At 41.0% G+C, this 16,242-nt stretch overlaps 2 protein-coding genes across 3 annotated transcripts; both read right to left on the bottom strand.

Annotated features, from left to right (window-relative positions):
- Positions 1-495: 495 nt before the first annotated feature.
- Positions 496-3,903, bottom strand: LOC132846947 (arginine/serine-rich protein 1-like). 2 transcript variants are annotated; one of them, XM_060871773.1, is made up of 5 exons: positions 3,744-3,903; positions 2,579-3,100; positions 2,306-2,481; positions 1,012-1,083; positions 496-903 (listed from the first exon to the last, which is right to left on the bottom strand). In XM_060871773.1, exons 2-5 carry the CDS (start codon positions 3,090-3,092, stop codon positions 763-765), a joined length of 903 nt encoding a protein of 300 aa, XP_060727756.1. In that variant the 5' UTR covers positions 3,093-3,100; positions 3,744-3,903; the 3' UTR covers positions 496-762. The 2 variants fall into 2 exon arrangements, 1 of the variants encoding a protein (XP_060727756.1); XR_009648569.1 differs by lacking the exons at positions 2,306-2,481; positions 2,579-3,100; positions 3,744-3,903 and adding an exon at positions 1,948-2,299 and having other exon boundaries at positions 826-903; positions 1,012-1,784.
- Positions 3,904-4,535: 632 nt separating this feature from the next.
- Positions 4,536-14,366, bottom strand: LOC132846946 (interferon-induced, double-stranded RNA-activated protein kinase-like). The gene is made up of 17 exons (XM_060871772.1): positions 14,119-14,366; positions 13,760-13,889; positions 13,108-13,175; positions 9,348-9,500; positions 9,123-9,252; positions 9,025-9,047; positions 8,894-8,936; positions 8,530-8,561; positions 8,401-8,443; positions 7,892-7,971; positions 7,606-7,725; positions 7,365-7,493; positions 7,065-7,263; positions 6,725-6,868; positions 6,539-6,643; positions 6,339-6,401; positions 4,536-5,550 (listed from the first exon to the last, which is right to left on the bottom strand). Exons 1-17 carry the CDS (start codon positions 14,226-14,228, stop codon positions 5,422-5,424), a joined length of 1,701 nt encoding a protein of 566 aa, XP_060727755.1. The 5' UTR covers positions 14,229-14,366; the 3' UTR covers positions 4,536-5,421.
- Positions 14,367-16,242: the final 1,876 nt, after the last annotated feature.

Here is a 16,242-nt window from a genome sequence, read left to right as displayed (position 1 = left end):
CAACATTCTACTTATTATACACACCAAGTTAGTATACTACTATCCATTTATTCATTTACATAGTTAAAAAAATATATTTATTGACTATATTGCATAAATTTAACATAAACGAACATGTAAATAATATTACACTGTATGCGTTTACATAACATTGTACATTATAGATTTTTATATCACTCATGTGGGATTCACCCTGACCTTCAGCATCATAACATTCTAGACACTACATTAACATGCTGAGCCAGACAGGAGCACTAAACTACAGACTCCATTCAAATCAAGACTAATCACCTAAGGAACCAAAATTCCCAAAAGCCCATTTGGACCAGAAACCTGAACAGCAGGTGAACGCACTTTCCAAATGACCTGCAACCACCTACTGTTTTTAAATTGACAAACAAAATATGTACTGTGTTCATAATATACACTTGTATATGAAAGTAGCCCCCCACCACACACACACACACACACACACACATTCATTCTAAACACAAATCTTTGAAGAGTTTTATGTTTAATTTGTAGTTTTTTTATTTTTACATCACATCACTTTAGAATCTTTATTAAAACTATATACAGCTTAAGAAAGTTACATACAAATCCTCCCACCTTTCGATATCCTCTTGCCTTCTTCCAACTTAATTATATCTGAACACTTTATATCTGAAACAAAAAATGGCTTATAAATCCAGTATTTTTACCCCCCCTATATATGTAGAGTATATACAGTATTATACAACACTAAACTCCACCGCTAGAGGATCAGCGCTTTTTAGTGGAAACCATCTTGACAGGGATCCACCTTCCATATGGCATTCTGTTCCCAATTCTGTCTGCTCTGGATGTTACCTTACTCTCTGTAACGTGATGCGTTGGGCTGCTGGGCGGCTTGGCAACAACGTTCTGAAGACAGAACACACAAATTAGAAACTTCATTTTATTGTCCAAAATAATAACTGACAAAAATATTACAAAAGTGTCTATTCTGGCAATAAGTTGTTCTCTACTTACACTGATACTGAAGGTAATCGGTTTCCTTGAAGGAGACGTTCTAGAAACATTTTCGTTTGCCTCACCTTCATCCTAAAGAAATGAAAAGAAGAGACAAATATATTAACAATAATATAATTAACAATCCTTTCCTAACGTAACATCCAACATGCATGAAGAAACAAGGAAACCAAGTTAAAGTGACTTTGGCATTATAGTGCATGTTTTTTTTTTTACCCATCTCTGCCAACCGCTTGTGCTGCAGGCAGAGAAAAAGGAAGAAAATGTATAAAAGATCATAAAATAAAACAAAGTATCCTAAATAAAAATGCAGTAAATGTATTTTTTTCCAAACCCCATCCAGCGCTCTGTGCACAGACTTGTCTTTGGTAAATAAGGGTTCTTCTGATTTAAGGCCCTCTAAAATCCAGTCCTGAGTTTCTTCAGACACACAGAATCAAGAAAGACTCTGGTAAATAACAACGGACCCGATGCAACTATCAACAAGAGTACAATAAATTCCTATTGGTAAAGGTTTGTGCTCTGAGTTACGATTACTTGCCTCGTAGCAAGAATAATATGAAATATGATTGAAGCCATGTAATGATAGTCACGAGCCATGATAGGACAGGAGGACATTTTTAGGACTAACGATATTTACACTGACGTTACTTGACCTTTGCACATTACAAGATTTTAAACAGTCTTGAAAAACGGCGCCTCTCAAGTGAAATGATTTCCCCATCTTTCTCCTACTCCAAAGGGTGGAGGAGTGCAGACCACTGTCATGTGATCTACAGGAACAGAAATGATACAAACACACACACAATGCAGTTGAAGTGCTCTAGACATTCACCAAGATATTGGGGTTTTGCATCTCAGTATCTCTTTTCCACAAAGACACACACACACACACACAAACACACACACACATTCTTGTATAGTATTACCTATTACCTAGTCCAGACAAGACAGTATGTGGTTGTTGGTGGTCTATATTTTTTGTCTTCATCACGATTCCATTACATCCATCGGCCAAAAACAATCATGTCTGAGGAGATAATTTACACGATGACCCAGGTTGCTTTAATACAGGACTAAATAAAAAACTAAGAAAGAAAAAATTACAACTTGGCAAAGACTAACAGCCCCTTTCATGTGGATGCGATGTAGAGGCCTATATACTTTTAACAGTTTTTTAATCAGAACTGTTAATCTAAAAGAACAAAGTCTCTTTTCACATTATGGTGACAAATACTGCCATGTGTCACTGACCCCACTTGATAAGGAAGAGTATGCGTGTGTTATAACTGACCTGTGATGGTTTATTCACTGCCACCGGGTCGGCTCTCACCCTTTTCTCCGTGTCGGGTGCTATCGTCTGTTTCATTTGTTCCTCGAAACACCTCACACTAGCAGGCAGCTTCACTGCTTCTACTCCCAGAATCTTTGCTGCATTCTCTCTGGCAATGTTAAGAAGTTCCATTTTGTCTGCAAAAAGACAGCATTAAAATAATCGGTCATGTCTACAGGCTTTAGAAACAATTTGACGTCATACAAACTGGTATTAGGAGCATATTAAATTTACCTTTCTGAGTAAGATGTAAAGAACGTTCCGGAGAGTTCGGCCTGGGGCTGTAGGATCTCCTCAAGGGCGAGGGGGCTCTTCTCCTATAGCTTGGAGAGCGAAAGCGGGAAGTCCTTGACCTCCTGTAATAACGTTCTCGGGAAGAAGATCGGCTGATGGAGCGCGAGTATCTTCTTCGCCCGAAACGGGATGAGTGCCCAGGATAGGGTCTGTTAGAGCGAGATCGGCTGCGAAGCCGACAGCGGGAACGACCTGAAGCTCGGCAGCAGCGTGGACGAGAACGAGAACGAGAACAGGGGCCGCAGCTTGACGATGAAGTGCAGCGTGAGCTGTGTCGTGGCCTCCGTGACACAGAGCGAGATCTGCTTTTATCACTGCTGGAGTAAGAACCATCACTGCTGCGACTTCTTGATCGTGAAGATCTGTCCGTCAGGGACGATTCCTGGTTGAAAATGAGACGCATTCCCTCACTAACTTGACACTGCTGGTCTTGCAGCTTAGCTTCAGCCCTCATTGTAGAACCTGCAAAATGTACATACTTTTTAACATCGATGCAACAGACTGAACGAAGTCGAAAAATAAGCAAGAGGGAAACATTTTAAAATCTTTGTAATTACAGCTCATGAAATGTAATGAGAAGTTAAAACAGAAACCAGAGTGCTGACTAAAGAATACACTAGAAACTGAGACCACAACAGGTCAGAATGTGGAACCTAAACTCCGCCCACAGCGATGAGACAGCAGAGTGATTACAACACCATTATCTAAACAAAATAGTCATCTGACTCATTACAATTACAATTAATACAAGAATCAATACTATAATTAAAGACTGAGGTTTTAATTAGTATTGAATAACGACTACAGATAAAACTTCCTGAACCCAAGACTAGCGAAAAATCTGTGGTATTTTATACTAGTTATGTAACTTTAAACACCAAAAAGCGTTTAAGAAATTGTGTCAAGTCGGTTTAAAGATCAGTTTTATAACGAATGTGAACTTTCTAGCGAGAGATATTTGTTTATATTTAAACGTTAGCATTACGTCAAGATGGTAGCTTGAGCTAACGCGACGTAAAACACGCGGTGAAATAAAACACGATAAATAAATCATAATATATACAACAAGGTCGTTAAAACGATAACAGAATGAACCTTTTTTTACCTTAATAAACAGTGTTAATCCGTCAAAAGAAGTAAAACTTCGGACTTTCTGCGATTGAACCGTCAACGAAGAGCCACCACAGACGACTGGTTGCTAAGCGGAATAAACCGGTTGTTATTCAACCCCTCAGAATCCTGCTACGTCATCGCCGTCGAACGTTCGTGACGTTTCCAGAACCTTCCACAAGCTTCGCCACTCATTCTAAATAAATAAATAAATACCAAGCTCTGGAGAAATAATTAGAAGACACGGTGATGATGTGTAAATAAATAAATAAATAATATAATATAATATTAAAATATATAGTCAAGCCCGAGATTATTCATAACCCTGGAAAACCCTACTTTTATTCAAACAGCAAGTTTTTTCTTGATTAGAAATGACACAGGCGTCTCCCAGAAGATAATAAGACGATGTACAAGAGGCATCATTGTGGAAAAAATTATTACTCATCTTTTTTTTTTACATTTGAACAAAAAGTGGCATGTCCAAAATTATTCACACCCTTTGCAAACTGTCACAGTCTATGGGAAAATCCAAAGATCTATACCATTCCAAACAGTCCAAGCTTTTCTATAGCATCCTAATCACCCTGATTCATTGGGAACAGCTGTTTAAAATCAACTCAACAGGTGAAACGTACATGTTTACGTCACTAGGCTTTTGCAGGTAAACAGACACAACCTTAAAGCATTACACACCTTTTAAAAACGTTATAATTTACACTGCATAGCTTGAAAGCCAAACGGGATAAATATTAAATTAAGAAAAGAAGGCAAAACTCGTCCAAGCTTTCCTTATAAGATGTACTTTTTAATGAACAGCTTCAGAAAGAAGAGGTTTTTGATACACAAAAATAGATTCCACCGATATAGTGGAAAGGAAAAGGGAAATGAGACACAGAAATAATTCATGACACTAATTGCAACGTTTTCTGTCTCTGGTCTCATCCCATCTAGTGCTCCACTAAACAAACCTGTTATCCAAAAATTTAACAATGTTATACCAACATCTATAAATACTCACTGTTGTTTATGCTTAATAACACTCGTCCATTATTATAGTGACAGTCAAACATATATATCACACTTGATCAGAAAAACAAGCACAGTATTACAAACAAGTAAAGTAACAATGTCCGTCTGAACATGTTAATTTAATCCATCTACTATAATCTAAAGTGAATTTGAAACTAATTGACATTGTAAAACAAGAATCTAGCAACATCTTTTCGGATTCATCACCATAATGAACGCAAGAATATATATTACATATAAAATGTTAAGTGAAGGTTAATTGCACATTCCAAATTGACCTTTTCCCAACTCTTTCTAAAAACAGATATAACAATTAAAATACCATTGAATATCAATTCGAACAATTTAGATTTTTCTCCAGCAAAATAGCCTACTCTATAAATTTTAGGTGGAATTTGTGATTTTTATCCTTGTCAAAACATTTAGTAAAAGACTATATCAAACACTAAAGTTCTTCCATGCCATGATTAAAAAAATGATCTAGCATTAACAAATAAAATGCCCTCAAAAATATCACATGCAGTTATTCCATATTATTAAAGTGCCACATGGAAGCCATCTACGTAATAATATTTTATGGGATGTTTATTTTCACAGAGTTCTTGGATATTTTGTCAAAGTGTGAGACTGAAGTTCACCCATCAGTATGTCCTGTGTTCATGCTTTGTTGAGGCGGTGGTGGCAGAGTGTTGGACCAGCTTTGTGAGCAGCTCGCTGGCTTCTGGTCGTTTCTCAGGATTTTCACACAACATTCTTTCAATTAGCTTGTGCTGTAATAAAATTTGTTGGTAATAAAGTATTAGATTTACATGGACCATTCTTGAATTCTTTTGATGCCTAAAAGCAAAATCAACAGTACAAAACAAAACAGTTCAAAGACATGTGGTTGTTTTTAGTGCCTTATATGACAGTGTAATAAATGACATCCAAGTCATGATACACAGGTTGCGAGTCAAGATACACAGGTGCTTAATTAAGGTTTTTGGGCTTCCAAATTTCTTAAAAAGAAGCTTTCAAAACAGGGTTTAGTGGATAGTAGAGACAATAATATCTAGTCTATCACCTTTAAACAGAAGCATTAAAAAATATAGAGGGATAGGTAATATTGACTGAAAAGGAAATAGCCATTTTTTAAAATATGATGCTACAAAACAGCTGAAGAAGACAGAAAGCTTGTTGCTTATTTCTTTGACCCTCATTATTTACAGCTTAGAAAATAGCACTTGATAAAACACAGCATACTATTTTGTGTTTTTTTATATTATATACATCAACAATTACTAGTGCACACAACTTTGAAAAGATCACATAATCATAATGTGTCTTTTTGAGCTGTTGTCAAACAAACAAAATAATGTCAAAACTTTTTATTAAATGTGTTTTATTAAATGACACTGGTTTCAAGAAAAACTCACAAAATGTTTAAATACATTTTTGTAGTGTATTCCAAATGCTTTCACTCTTCAAAAGTAGCAGACATGATTTATACACTATGCAAAACGTGACCAAAATAACCAACATACAATCATATAATGACTAAAGACAAAAGTTTACTTACTTCAAAATAAAACTTTAGGCAGAATTCTTTCGGAAAAGTCCTACTTCGTATACAGTCCCATTGCTAAAAATGACAGCGTTGAAAATGTTTTATAGCTTTATTTTGTGATGATTAAGGACATTTAAAATATTTTTAGTAATTAGCAAAAGAACATTTGAATATACTATATTTATGATATGTATATGTATAATTTCACTAACCTTTTCTTTTTCACTAATTGTTCCAAACCGCCAAAGCAACTCAAAGAAAATAAGGCCCGCAGCATAAATATCCACCTTCCTGCCATAGTTTTTCTGGCGTAGTCTCTGAGACACACACAAATAAAACACACGGTGTACTGTACAGTCATCAATTCTAGTCGTGAATTTTGCAAATAAGTGACAAACCTGTTCTGTGCTCATATAAGAATGGGTCCCGGCTTTTTGGGTGTGTTCCAACAGTTGTCCGTCATCATCTCTCTCTTCTTTGGAAACAAGTCCAAAATCTCCCACCTTCACAACTCCATCTTGCCCAAACATTATGTTTAATGGCTGGTTGAAATTAAGGAACAACTTGTGAATCACTTGTAAATTAGTATCAGTAGCAGCATTATGTTAAATTCTTCAGTTCTAAGATTTTTTTTAACAGAATAACAAATAGCAGATACTGAGCTCTATAAGCTGGCTTTCCTTCACTGTTAGCCGTGCTAGTGTTTTTTAAGCTGCTGTACTTTAGTGAGTAACCTACCTTTAGGTCCCTGTGGAAGAGCTTATTTGAATGGATGTATTTCACTGCCTCCAAGACCTGCTTTATTATGTCTGCTGCTTCCAACCTCCGTGTTGGGTATTTTTCAGGATTATCGTTCCTCTCATCTATCCACATCTTCAGAGTTTCTCCCACACAGAATTCCATTTGAATATAGAGGAATTTTGATCCACTGCCAGAGCTAGAATCAAAAATGTATTACATAAACTTATATAATTGTTATCAGTTAAAACAAATGGATAAACTTTTAGTGTAATCCCAAAATAAATGAAGATAAGTTACTGTGAACCGCTGGAATCGTCTGATCTGAATACATCTCTGTACTCTGTCTCCTCAGTCCATGATGAGTGGTAACGCACTATGTTAGCATGGCAAAGTTGTGACAAAGCTTTGACCTCTCTGCAAGCCTTACTACAGTACATACAAAATTCGTGTGGAAGACAAGCAAATATGTGATATACAGAGTATATTAATGCATGTCAAAGAATATCATGGTACATATAGCAAAATCTTATGTACTCACTCAGTAAACCTTACTATCTTGACAGCGTAGGTTGCACCTTCAAGCTTTCGCCTGGCCTTGAAAACACGACCATATCCTCCCTTGCCAATTCTACTTATTGTATCAAACTCCTCTAAAAACCTACAAGAAAGCAGAAAACAGCAATGATTTAGTGGTTTTTGTATCTGCCAAACACAAACTCGTGGGCTGAAAGAAAGAAAAGTTTCCGTCCTAACAATCCTAACATATTAACACACGACACGCAAAAGTATATCTTAAAAAAATCTATACACAGACACAAACTTACCTTGATTTTATTGTAGGGCTGGAAACAGGGGGACTCTTTATTGAGGGTGTTGGTATTTTGAGCGCATTGATATTAGATTGCTAATTGGAGGATCATGGGAAGAAACACAGAAAATTAATAATTTTAGAAAATTGGCCTTTTAAAACTGTCTGGGGATGATTTCTGCTTTACGTATTGAGAGAACAACTTAAAGGTGGTGAAATGCACTGTGTTGAGTAAAGAAGTGCTGGTTGTGTTTCATGTATAACGACGGTTGAAGACCTACTTATTCATGAAACACTTCAACTAGCACTTCTTTCAATGTTGGTTGCATTTAAAAAAAAACAAAAAAAAAACTTTGAACAATGTTTTAAACTCATGGTATCTAAAGTATGTAACTTAGTGAACCAGCATTAATGTATCCAATGATAGAGACTTAAGCGCTTTTGTACGTCACTCTGGATAAGGGCGTCTGCCAAATGCTGTAAATGTAAATGTAAATGTAAATGAGTAGGATTTTGATCTAATACCTTTTTATTGAATTCTGGTGAATTTTGAAAGTTTGCAGCGAGTCTAAAATAGAAGACAAAACTTGTTTAATGGCAGTGTGTATAAAATAAATACATATTTCTGAATGTTTAAATCCATGTGACACTTACTGTCTTTTTGGTTTAACATGTGATACTGGTGCCTAAAGTCACAATAACATATTAAAAAATTATTTTAATAAAAATAAACAATAAAAAATGGCAAAACCTATTTTGGGTTTAAAAGAAACAACTGTATATTACTATACCTGAGTTTATTTGTAAGATTACATGGCTGATACACAGTGGACACTTGGTCAAATTTAACCAACAAAACCAACAACCACTCTGAAGGCTTTACGCATGGTGCTGCTTATACAAAGATATTGCTTTTGTATGTTGGACTTTGTGTTTTTAACTACAGTGTATGCATATGTAAGATGGCTGCCATGTCTATCCCTAGTATTACTACAATAACCACAAACTGTGCACTTACAGAAGACAACCACTCTGATGAGTTGGCAGGATATGGTGACACACTAGAAACAAAAATGTTAATATTAGCATGTATAGTTTATTCTCAAATAGGTATTGTATCACAAATTAAAGGTGTTGTTTCAACCCTACCTCATTGAGACCAGCGATGAATTCTGGAAAGAAAAATTTATTAATTTCCAAGTTGCAAAGTACCCCTATTATAAATGAAATATGCATGTCGGATTTACCTGACTACTTAAATCTGAGTCATCGAGTTCATTAAAGGCAAGCTGTGCTGCTTTTTGTCTTGCCTCTTTCATACTCCTCCCCCGTCCTTCGGGATATTCTTTATTATTTATGACAACCCTGACTGCAAATCTAGCAGAAAAAAAGATTGTCAGTCATTCTGGACATATTTGAGCACAAACAAATTAATTCAATGGTCAATCATTCAAAGATTTCTAAATACTCACTCAGGAACATGTGCAGGCCCTTTTTTTTCTACGGCTCTGAAACCATTCACTAGTTTACGCTTCTGACAGTATTGATTAAGGAGCCCTATGAAGTTCACGTCTGCTGACGTGTTCTCAGTGTCCATAGTGGTGCTATGCTGTTGATTGCGTAGACTGGGGATGAAGCAAGACAATAACAGGAAAAGACAATAAGAGATTTGTTCTAACATTAATTAGTTCAGACTTTTGCTTCTGTTATCACATGGCTTATCGTAATGTAAAATGTTTAGCCGATATGATGGCTGATTTGTCCCCTCCTCGAACCGCCACCTTATTGTGGTGGAGGGGTTTGCGTGCCTGAATGATCCTAGGAGCTATGTTGTCTGGGGCTTTCTGCCCCTGGTAGGGTCTCCCAAGGCAAACAGGTCCTGGTTGACAGGCCAGACCAAGAGCGGTTCAAATACCCCTTATGAGTGGTTTAAAAACAAGGTCCGTGACGTCGCCCGGTATGGCGCAACCGGGGCCCCACTCTGGAGCCAGGCCCGGGGTTGGGGCTCGCATGCGAGCGCCTGGTGGCCGGGTCTTACCCCACGGGGCCCGGCCGGGCTCAGCCCGAAGGAGCGACGTGGGGCCGATCTCCTGTGGGCCCACCACCTGCAGGAGGGACCGTAAGGGGCTGGTGCAATGTGGATTGGGTGGCAGTCGAAGGCGGGGGCCTCGGCGACCCAATCCCCGGACACGGAATCTGGCTCTAGGGACATGGAATGTCACCTCGCTGGGGGGAAAGGAGCCTGAGCTGGTGCGGGAGGTTGAGAGATACCGACTAGAGATAGTTGGGCTCGCCTCCACACACAGCTTGGGCTCTGGAACCCAACTCCTTGAGAGAGGCTGGACTCTCTACTACTCTGGAGTTGCCCGCGGTGAGAGGCGGCGGGCTGGTGTGGGCTTGCTCATAGCCCCCCAGCTCAGCAACCATGTGTTGGAGTTCACCCCGGTGAACGAGAGGGTCGTTTCCCTGCGCCTGCGGGTCGGGGATAGGTCTCTCACTGTTATTTGTGCTTACGGGCCAAATGGCAGTGTAGAGTACCCGACCTTCTTGGCGTCTCTGGAAGGGGTGCTGGAAAGTGCTCCAACCGGGGACTCCATTGTTCTACTGGGGGACTTCAACGCTCATGTGGGCAGCGACAGTGACACCTGGAGGGGTGTGATTGGGAGGAACGGCCCCCCCGACCTGAACTCGAGTGGTGTTCTGTTATTGGACTTCTGTGCTAGTCACAGTTTGTCCATAACGAACACCATGTTCAAGCATAAGGGTGTCCATCAGTACACATGGTACCAGGACACCCTAGGTCGGAGGTCGATGATCGACTTTGTGGTTGTTTCATCTGACCTCCGGCCGTATGTCTTGGACACTCGGGTGAAGAGAGGGGCGGAGCTGTCAACTGATCACCACCTGGTGGTGAGTTGGATCCGATGGCGGGGGAGGAAGTTGGACAGACTTGGCAGACCCAAACGTACCGTGAGGGTCTGCTGGGAACGTTTGACAGAGTCTCCAGTCAGAGAGAACTTCAACTCCCACCTCCGGCAGAGCTTCAACCAGATCCCGAGGGAGGTTGGAGACATTGAGTCCGAGTGGACCATGTTCTCCGCCTCCATTGTCGACGCAGCCACTCGGAGCTGTGGCCGTAAGGTCTCCGGTGCCTGTCGTGGCGGCAATCCCCGAACCCGGTGGTGGACCCCGGAAGTAAGGGATGCCGTCAAGCTGAAGAAGGAGTCCTATCGAGCCTGGTTGGCTCGGGGGACTCCGGAGGCAGCTGATAGGTACCGGAGGGCCAAGCGAGCTTCAGCCCGGGTGGTTGCGGAGGCAAAAACTCGGGTCTGGGAGGAGTTTGGTGAGGCCATGGAGAAGGACTATCGGTTGGCCTCGAAGAAATTCTGGCAAACCGTCCGGCGCCTCAGGAGGGGGAAGCAGTGCCCTGCTCACACTGTTTACAGTGGGAGTGGGAATCTGCTGACTTCGACTGGGGACATCCTCGGACGGTGGAAGGAGTACTTCGAGGTTCTCCTCAACCCCACCGACATGTCTTCCATTGAGGAAGCAGAGGCCGAGGGCTTAGTTGTGGACTCGTCGATCCCCCAAGCTGAGGTCACTGAGGTAGTTGAGAAGCTCCTCAGTGGCAAGGCACCGGGGGTGGATGAGATCCGCCCTGAGTACCTCAAGTCTCTGGATGTTGTGGGGCTGTCTTGGTTGACGCGCCTCTGCAACGTCGCATGGAGGCTGGGGACAGTGCCTCTGGACTGGCAGACTGGGGTGGTGGTCCCTCTGTTTAAGAAGGGGGACCGGAGGGTGTGTTCCAACTACAGGGGGATCACACTCCTCAGCCTCCCCGGAAAAGTCTATGCCAGGGTACTGGAGAGGAGAATTCGGCCGATAGTCGAACCTCGGATTCAGGAGGAACAATGCGGGTTTCGTCCCGGTCGTGGAACACTGGACCATCTCTATACCCTCGCCAGGTTGCTGGAGGGTTCATGGGAGTTTGCCCAACCAGTCCACATGTGCTTTGTGGATCTGGAGAAGGCATTCGACTGTGTCCCTCGTGGTGACCTGTGGGGGGTGCTCTGGGAGTATGGGGTCCGGGGCCCTCTGCTAAGGGCTGTCCGGTCCCTATATGACCGGAGCAGGAGTTTGGTTCGCATTGCCGGCAGTAAGTCAGACTTGTTCCCGGTGCATGTTGGACTCCGGCAGGGCTGCCCTTTGTCACCGGTCCTGTTCATTATCTATATGGACAGGATTTCTAGGCGCAGTCGGGGGCCGGAGGGAGTCCGGTTTGGGGACCACAGGATTTCGTCTATGCTTTTTGCAGACGATGTTGTCCTGTTGGCTTCCTCAAATCAGGACCTTCAGCGTGCACTGGGACGGTTTGCAGCCGAGTGTGAAGCGGCGGGGATGAGAATCAGCACCTCCAAGTCCGAGGCCATGGTTCTCAACCGGAAAAGGGTGGCTTGCCCCCTTCAGGTTGGTGGGGAGCTCCTGCCTCAGGTGGAGGAGTTTAAGTATCTTGGGGTCTTGTTCACGAGTGAGGGAAGGATGGGGCGGGAGATCGACAGGCGGATCGGTGCATCTTCTGCAGTGATGCGGTCGATGTACCGGTCTGTTGTGGTGAAGAAGGAGCTGAGCCGCAAGGCGAAGCTCTCTATTTACCAGTCGATCTACGTTCCTACCCTCACCTATGGTCATGAGCTTTGGGTCATGACCGAAAGGACAAGATCCCGGATACAGGCGGCCGAAATGAGTTTCCTCCGCAAGGTGGCTGGGCGCTCCCTTAGAGACAAGGTGAGGAGCTCGGTCACCCGGGAGGAGCTCAGAGTAGAGCCGCTGCTCCTCCACATCGAGAGGAGTCAGCTAAGGTGGCTCGGGCATCTGTTTCGGATGCCTCCTGGACGCCTCCCTGGGGAGGTGTTCCGGGCATGTCCAACCGGGAGGAGGCCCCGGGGAAGACCTAGGACACGCTGGAGGGACTATGTCTCTCGGCTGGCCTGGGAACGCCTCGGTATTCCCCCGGAAGAGCTGGAGGAAGTGTCTGGGGAGAAGGAAGTCTGGGCGTCCCTGCTTAGACTGCTGCCCCCGCGACCCGGCCCCGGATAAGCGGTTGAAAATGGATGGATGGATGGATGGCTGATTTGTAAATGGCTTCCATGAAGAGAACTAATGGATTAAACCCATTTAACCAAAATCATTAACCTAAATTTTACACCATATTACACCGTAACAGTGACCTACCTGAGGCTTTGGATACTTAGATTTTCTTCTCCGTTGCCATCCGTTGCGGAAGATTCCGAACTTGTTTCCTGAGGAAAAGAATTACAACCTGTCAGGTTCAATCAAATTCCAGAGTAATACAGATAGTCCCTAGAATCGTCTTCTGCCGTAAATACGTCATGGAATAAGGATGAAATTCAAGCTGGTGTCAAAAGTATGGTCCATTTTTGAGAAGTAAACAGAAAAAATAGACACTACATCCTCCCGTCTGCATAGTCTGCACAAACACACCCAATCACTTCTAGGTGCAGCTTTTTTAGGGGAAGTGTGAGGAGATATGAGGACACAGAAGAAACATCAAACAGAAAGAGAGTAAACCAAACACAGGATCAAACCGGGGCCCTGAAGGTTTGAAACAACAATGCTACTTGCTGCACCAATGTGCCACACAATACATATCGTACATACCATACATGTTTTATTTCTAGCGGTGAAACTGTCATCTACAAACTGTAATTGAACTTCAATATTAATTAAAAGGTAGAACAGTGGTGCAGAAAGGTGGTGTTTCAAGCGTTAATAAATCTCTATATTTTAAGTTACTAGGTTTTTAGTATTATGTCTGAAGTCTTAAAAGACTTTTAATAAAACATAAAAAAAAACATGTACTTACTGTTGTATCCAGTTCATCTTTCTTTAAAATTGCGAGGGCATTCTTTGCAGCGTTTTGTTTGGCTTCCTTCTTCTTTGATCCAACACCTTCAGGATATACCTCCCCATTTATCACGACCCTCATAGTGAACCTAGGAGACAATCAAACTCAGTCTTGTGAACATTTATAAGCGAATATTTGTTCCTATTAAAGTTGACAATAAGTGTATTTGACCTCTCACAGCGGTGAGTGTATATATAGCCAGACATTTGATTATATAAGATTACATCATTTACTGCTGATCAAAAGAACTTGTGCTATGGATTGTTAGATGTTTACATTACATGTTAATGCAGGATATGATTCAGGAATATAGTTACGTTCTAATTTGATGTGGTCCTGCAGTTTCCTCTTGAAAATCAACAACCCAACCTTTTTTGGTTGCAAATTCATTAAGCAAACCGACGTAATTCATTTGCCCTGCGTCCATTTAGAAGAGATGAAATAACCCAAAGTGCAAAAAGCAGAAAAAATAAACACGATCAGGTTGCTTTTAGACTACACATAAAGACATCTGACACTCAGATGGAAACTGTGCTTTAATCCTAAACTGGTGGATTACTTTCGTTTTACATGGAAACGAGTTAAGTTTCGATTCTCACACAGTGAGGTGATAGGCTTGGATAAGGCAAAGCCCCGCCCAAACAACCTCGGTGACTAATCAGATTTCACGCAGTAACTGAGAAGAAGATGATGCAAACACGCAGAAACAGGAAGCAAGTAAAATTCAGTCTAATGCTTCCTAAAAACAAAACAAAACAAAAAAAAATTCACACATCATTTCTTAATTTCAATGTTTATTTTTAATCGTATATATAAAAAATAAATAAATTATTTTATAAAAAAAAGATTTTATGATAAAAATTTTAATATTAGTCAAGAGGAATGTATGGGGGTTAATTTTGGTCAATAAAGTATGATGTGAGATATGAGGCAGGTGTATTTCTAGGTAATTGTACTGCACCAGCAAGTTCTCTACCAGGACAAAGATTTGAAAGCAGACTGGAATTTCCAGATGTGCTGTTCAGTTTGAAGAAGCACAAAGAAAAGGGCGATGTTGCGTACCGTAGATTCGGAGGTCGGCCAAGGAAACTTAACGCAGAATATGAAAGGTCAATCGTGCTTACTTCCCTTCGACGAGCTGTAATAGATTTTATTTTATAAGTGAAGCATGCTAAAGGTTCCTTGAAAGTTTGTAGTTGCATTACTGCAAATGGATTTGGAGATTTTGTCAGAATTAATGGTGTCCTCAATGGTGCGAAATACAGGCAGATACCTATCCATCATGCAATACCATCAGGGAGGTGTTTGATTATTCAGCAGCATGACAGCGACACCAAACATACAGCCAATGTCATTAAAAACTATTAAGTATAGAGTAGAACAAGGAGTCCTGGAAGTGATGGGTTGGCCCAACACAGATCACTGATTTCAACATTATTGAGTCTGTCTGGGATTACAGAAAGATTTCAGAGAACCTATTTCCACAGAAGATCTGTGGTTAGTTCTCCAAGATGTTTGGAACAACCTACCTGCTAGAAATAATGAAGAAATAATGCTGTGGGCAAACGTGAATTTTTGGTCACACCAAATATTAAAAAGCATGGATACTTTACAGCATTTTTTCACACCTGTCCATTTTTGTACAGTACTATAGATAGATAGATAGATAGATAGATAGATAGATAGATAGATAGATAGATAGATATGGATCGAGAGGGCAGAAAGGGCCTGATACGTTGTTCATAGCAACAGTAATCATGTCTCTAGAAAGTGAACCTACATGTTTATTGTATGTGTTTGAGATAAAATGACCAATCAGTGTAGGCCAGGTGTATGTACTGTTATAACAATGTGATAAAACACTGAGATAAAAACTATTTCTTTGTTAAACTGAGGCTAAGAGCAATCGAGATGACGCAACTGTGGTGCTTGTAGCACGTTCAAAGTGCAGCTTTAAGGCAGATACACTGATAAAATAGCCATGGAGCCTGTGTGTGTGTGTGTGTGTGTGTGGTGATGTAAAATCTTGGAAGAATCGACATAAAATTTGTATAAATACGTTGATATGTCTAATGATTGCCAATTACCGAATTAAATTACAGAAATACCAGTGACTCAATTTTCTGGCAGTTTCTTAGTATACAGTTTATCACCACCTGTCTAACACCTGTACTGAACATTTTACCAATTTACCTGACCTCATTCAAAAGGTGTGTTAGAACCTGGGGGGGAAACACCAAGGTTCTCATGGATTAGTGCATTAAAGCTATGTGTTAGTGTGCTAATATGTAATGAATCAGATAATTATGCATGTTTTAAAGTAAACAAACCCTTCCTTAGATAGCATGATAGCAAGCACAAACGTTGGAACTTTGGCCCCAAACGTCCGGCTCTTTTGAACGAGTCAGGATGAGTTGAACCAAATCACCTGACTCGTTCAA

Source organism: Tachysurus vachellii, chromosome 6 (assembly GCF_030014155.1).
Source record: "Tachysurus vachellii isolate PV-2020 chromosome 6, HZAU_Pvac_v1, whole genome shotgun sequence".
Classification (NCBI taxonomy): domain Eukaryota; kingdom Metazoa; phylum Chordata; class Actinopteri; order Siluriformes; family Bagridae; genus Tachysurus; species Tachysurus vachellii.
Note: the sequence above shows the minus strand (reverse complement) of the source record. Positions and strands in the feature narration are given on the sequence as shown.

What these genes read in the sequence shown, in the direction of transcription:
- LOC132846946 (XM_060871772.1), bottom strand. Translation starts at nt 14,228, where the DNA reads ATGGACGCAGGGCAAATGAATTACGTCGGTTTGCTTAATGAATTTGCA. An exon ending in CTAAGTATCCAAAGCCTCAG is followed by an intron (nt 9,501 to 13,107) that starts GTAGGTCACTGT and finishes CTTCATCCCCAG; the next exon opens with TCTACGCAATCAACAGCATA. An exon ending in CACCAGAATTCAATAAAAAG is followed by an intron (nt 7,972 to 8,400) that starts GTATTAGATCAA and finishes TCCTCCAATTAG; the next exon opens with CAATCTAATATCAATGCGCT.
- LOC132846947 (XM_060871773.1), bottom strand. Translation starts at nt 3,092, where the DNA reads ATGAGGGCTGAAGCTAAGCTGCAAGACCAGCAGTGTCAAGTTAGTGAG. An exon ending in TTTACATCTTACTCAGAAAG is followed by an intron (nt 2,482 to 2,578) that starts GTAAATTTAATA and finishes GTCTTTTTGCAG; the next exon opens with ACAAAATGGAACTTCTTAAC. An exon ending in CAGTGAATAAACCATCACAG is followed by an intron (nt 1,084 to 2,305) that starts GTCAGTTATAAC and finishes TCATTTCTTTAG; the next exon opens with GATGAAGGTGAGGCAAACGA.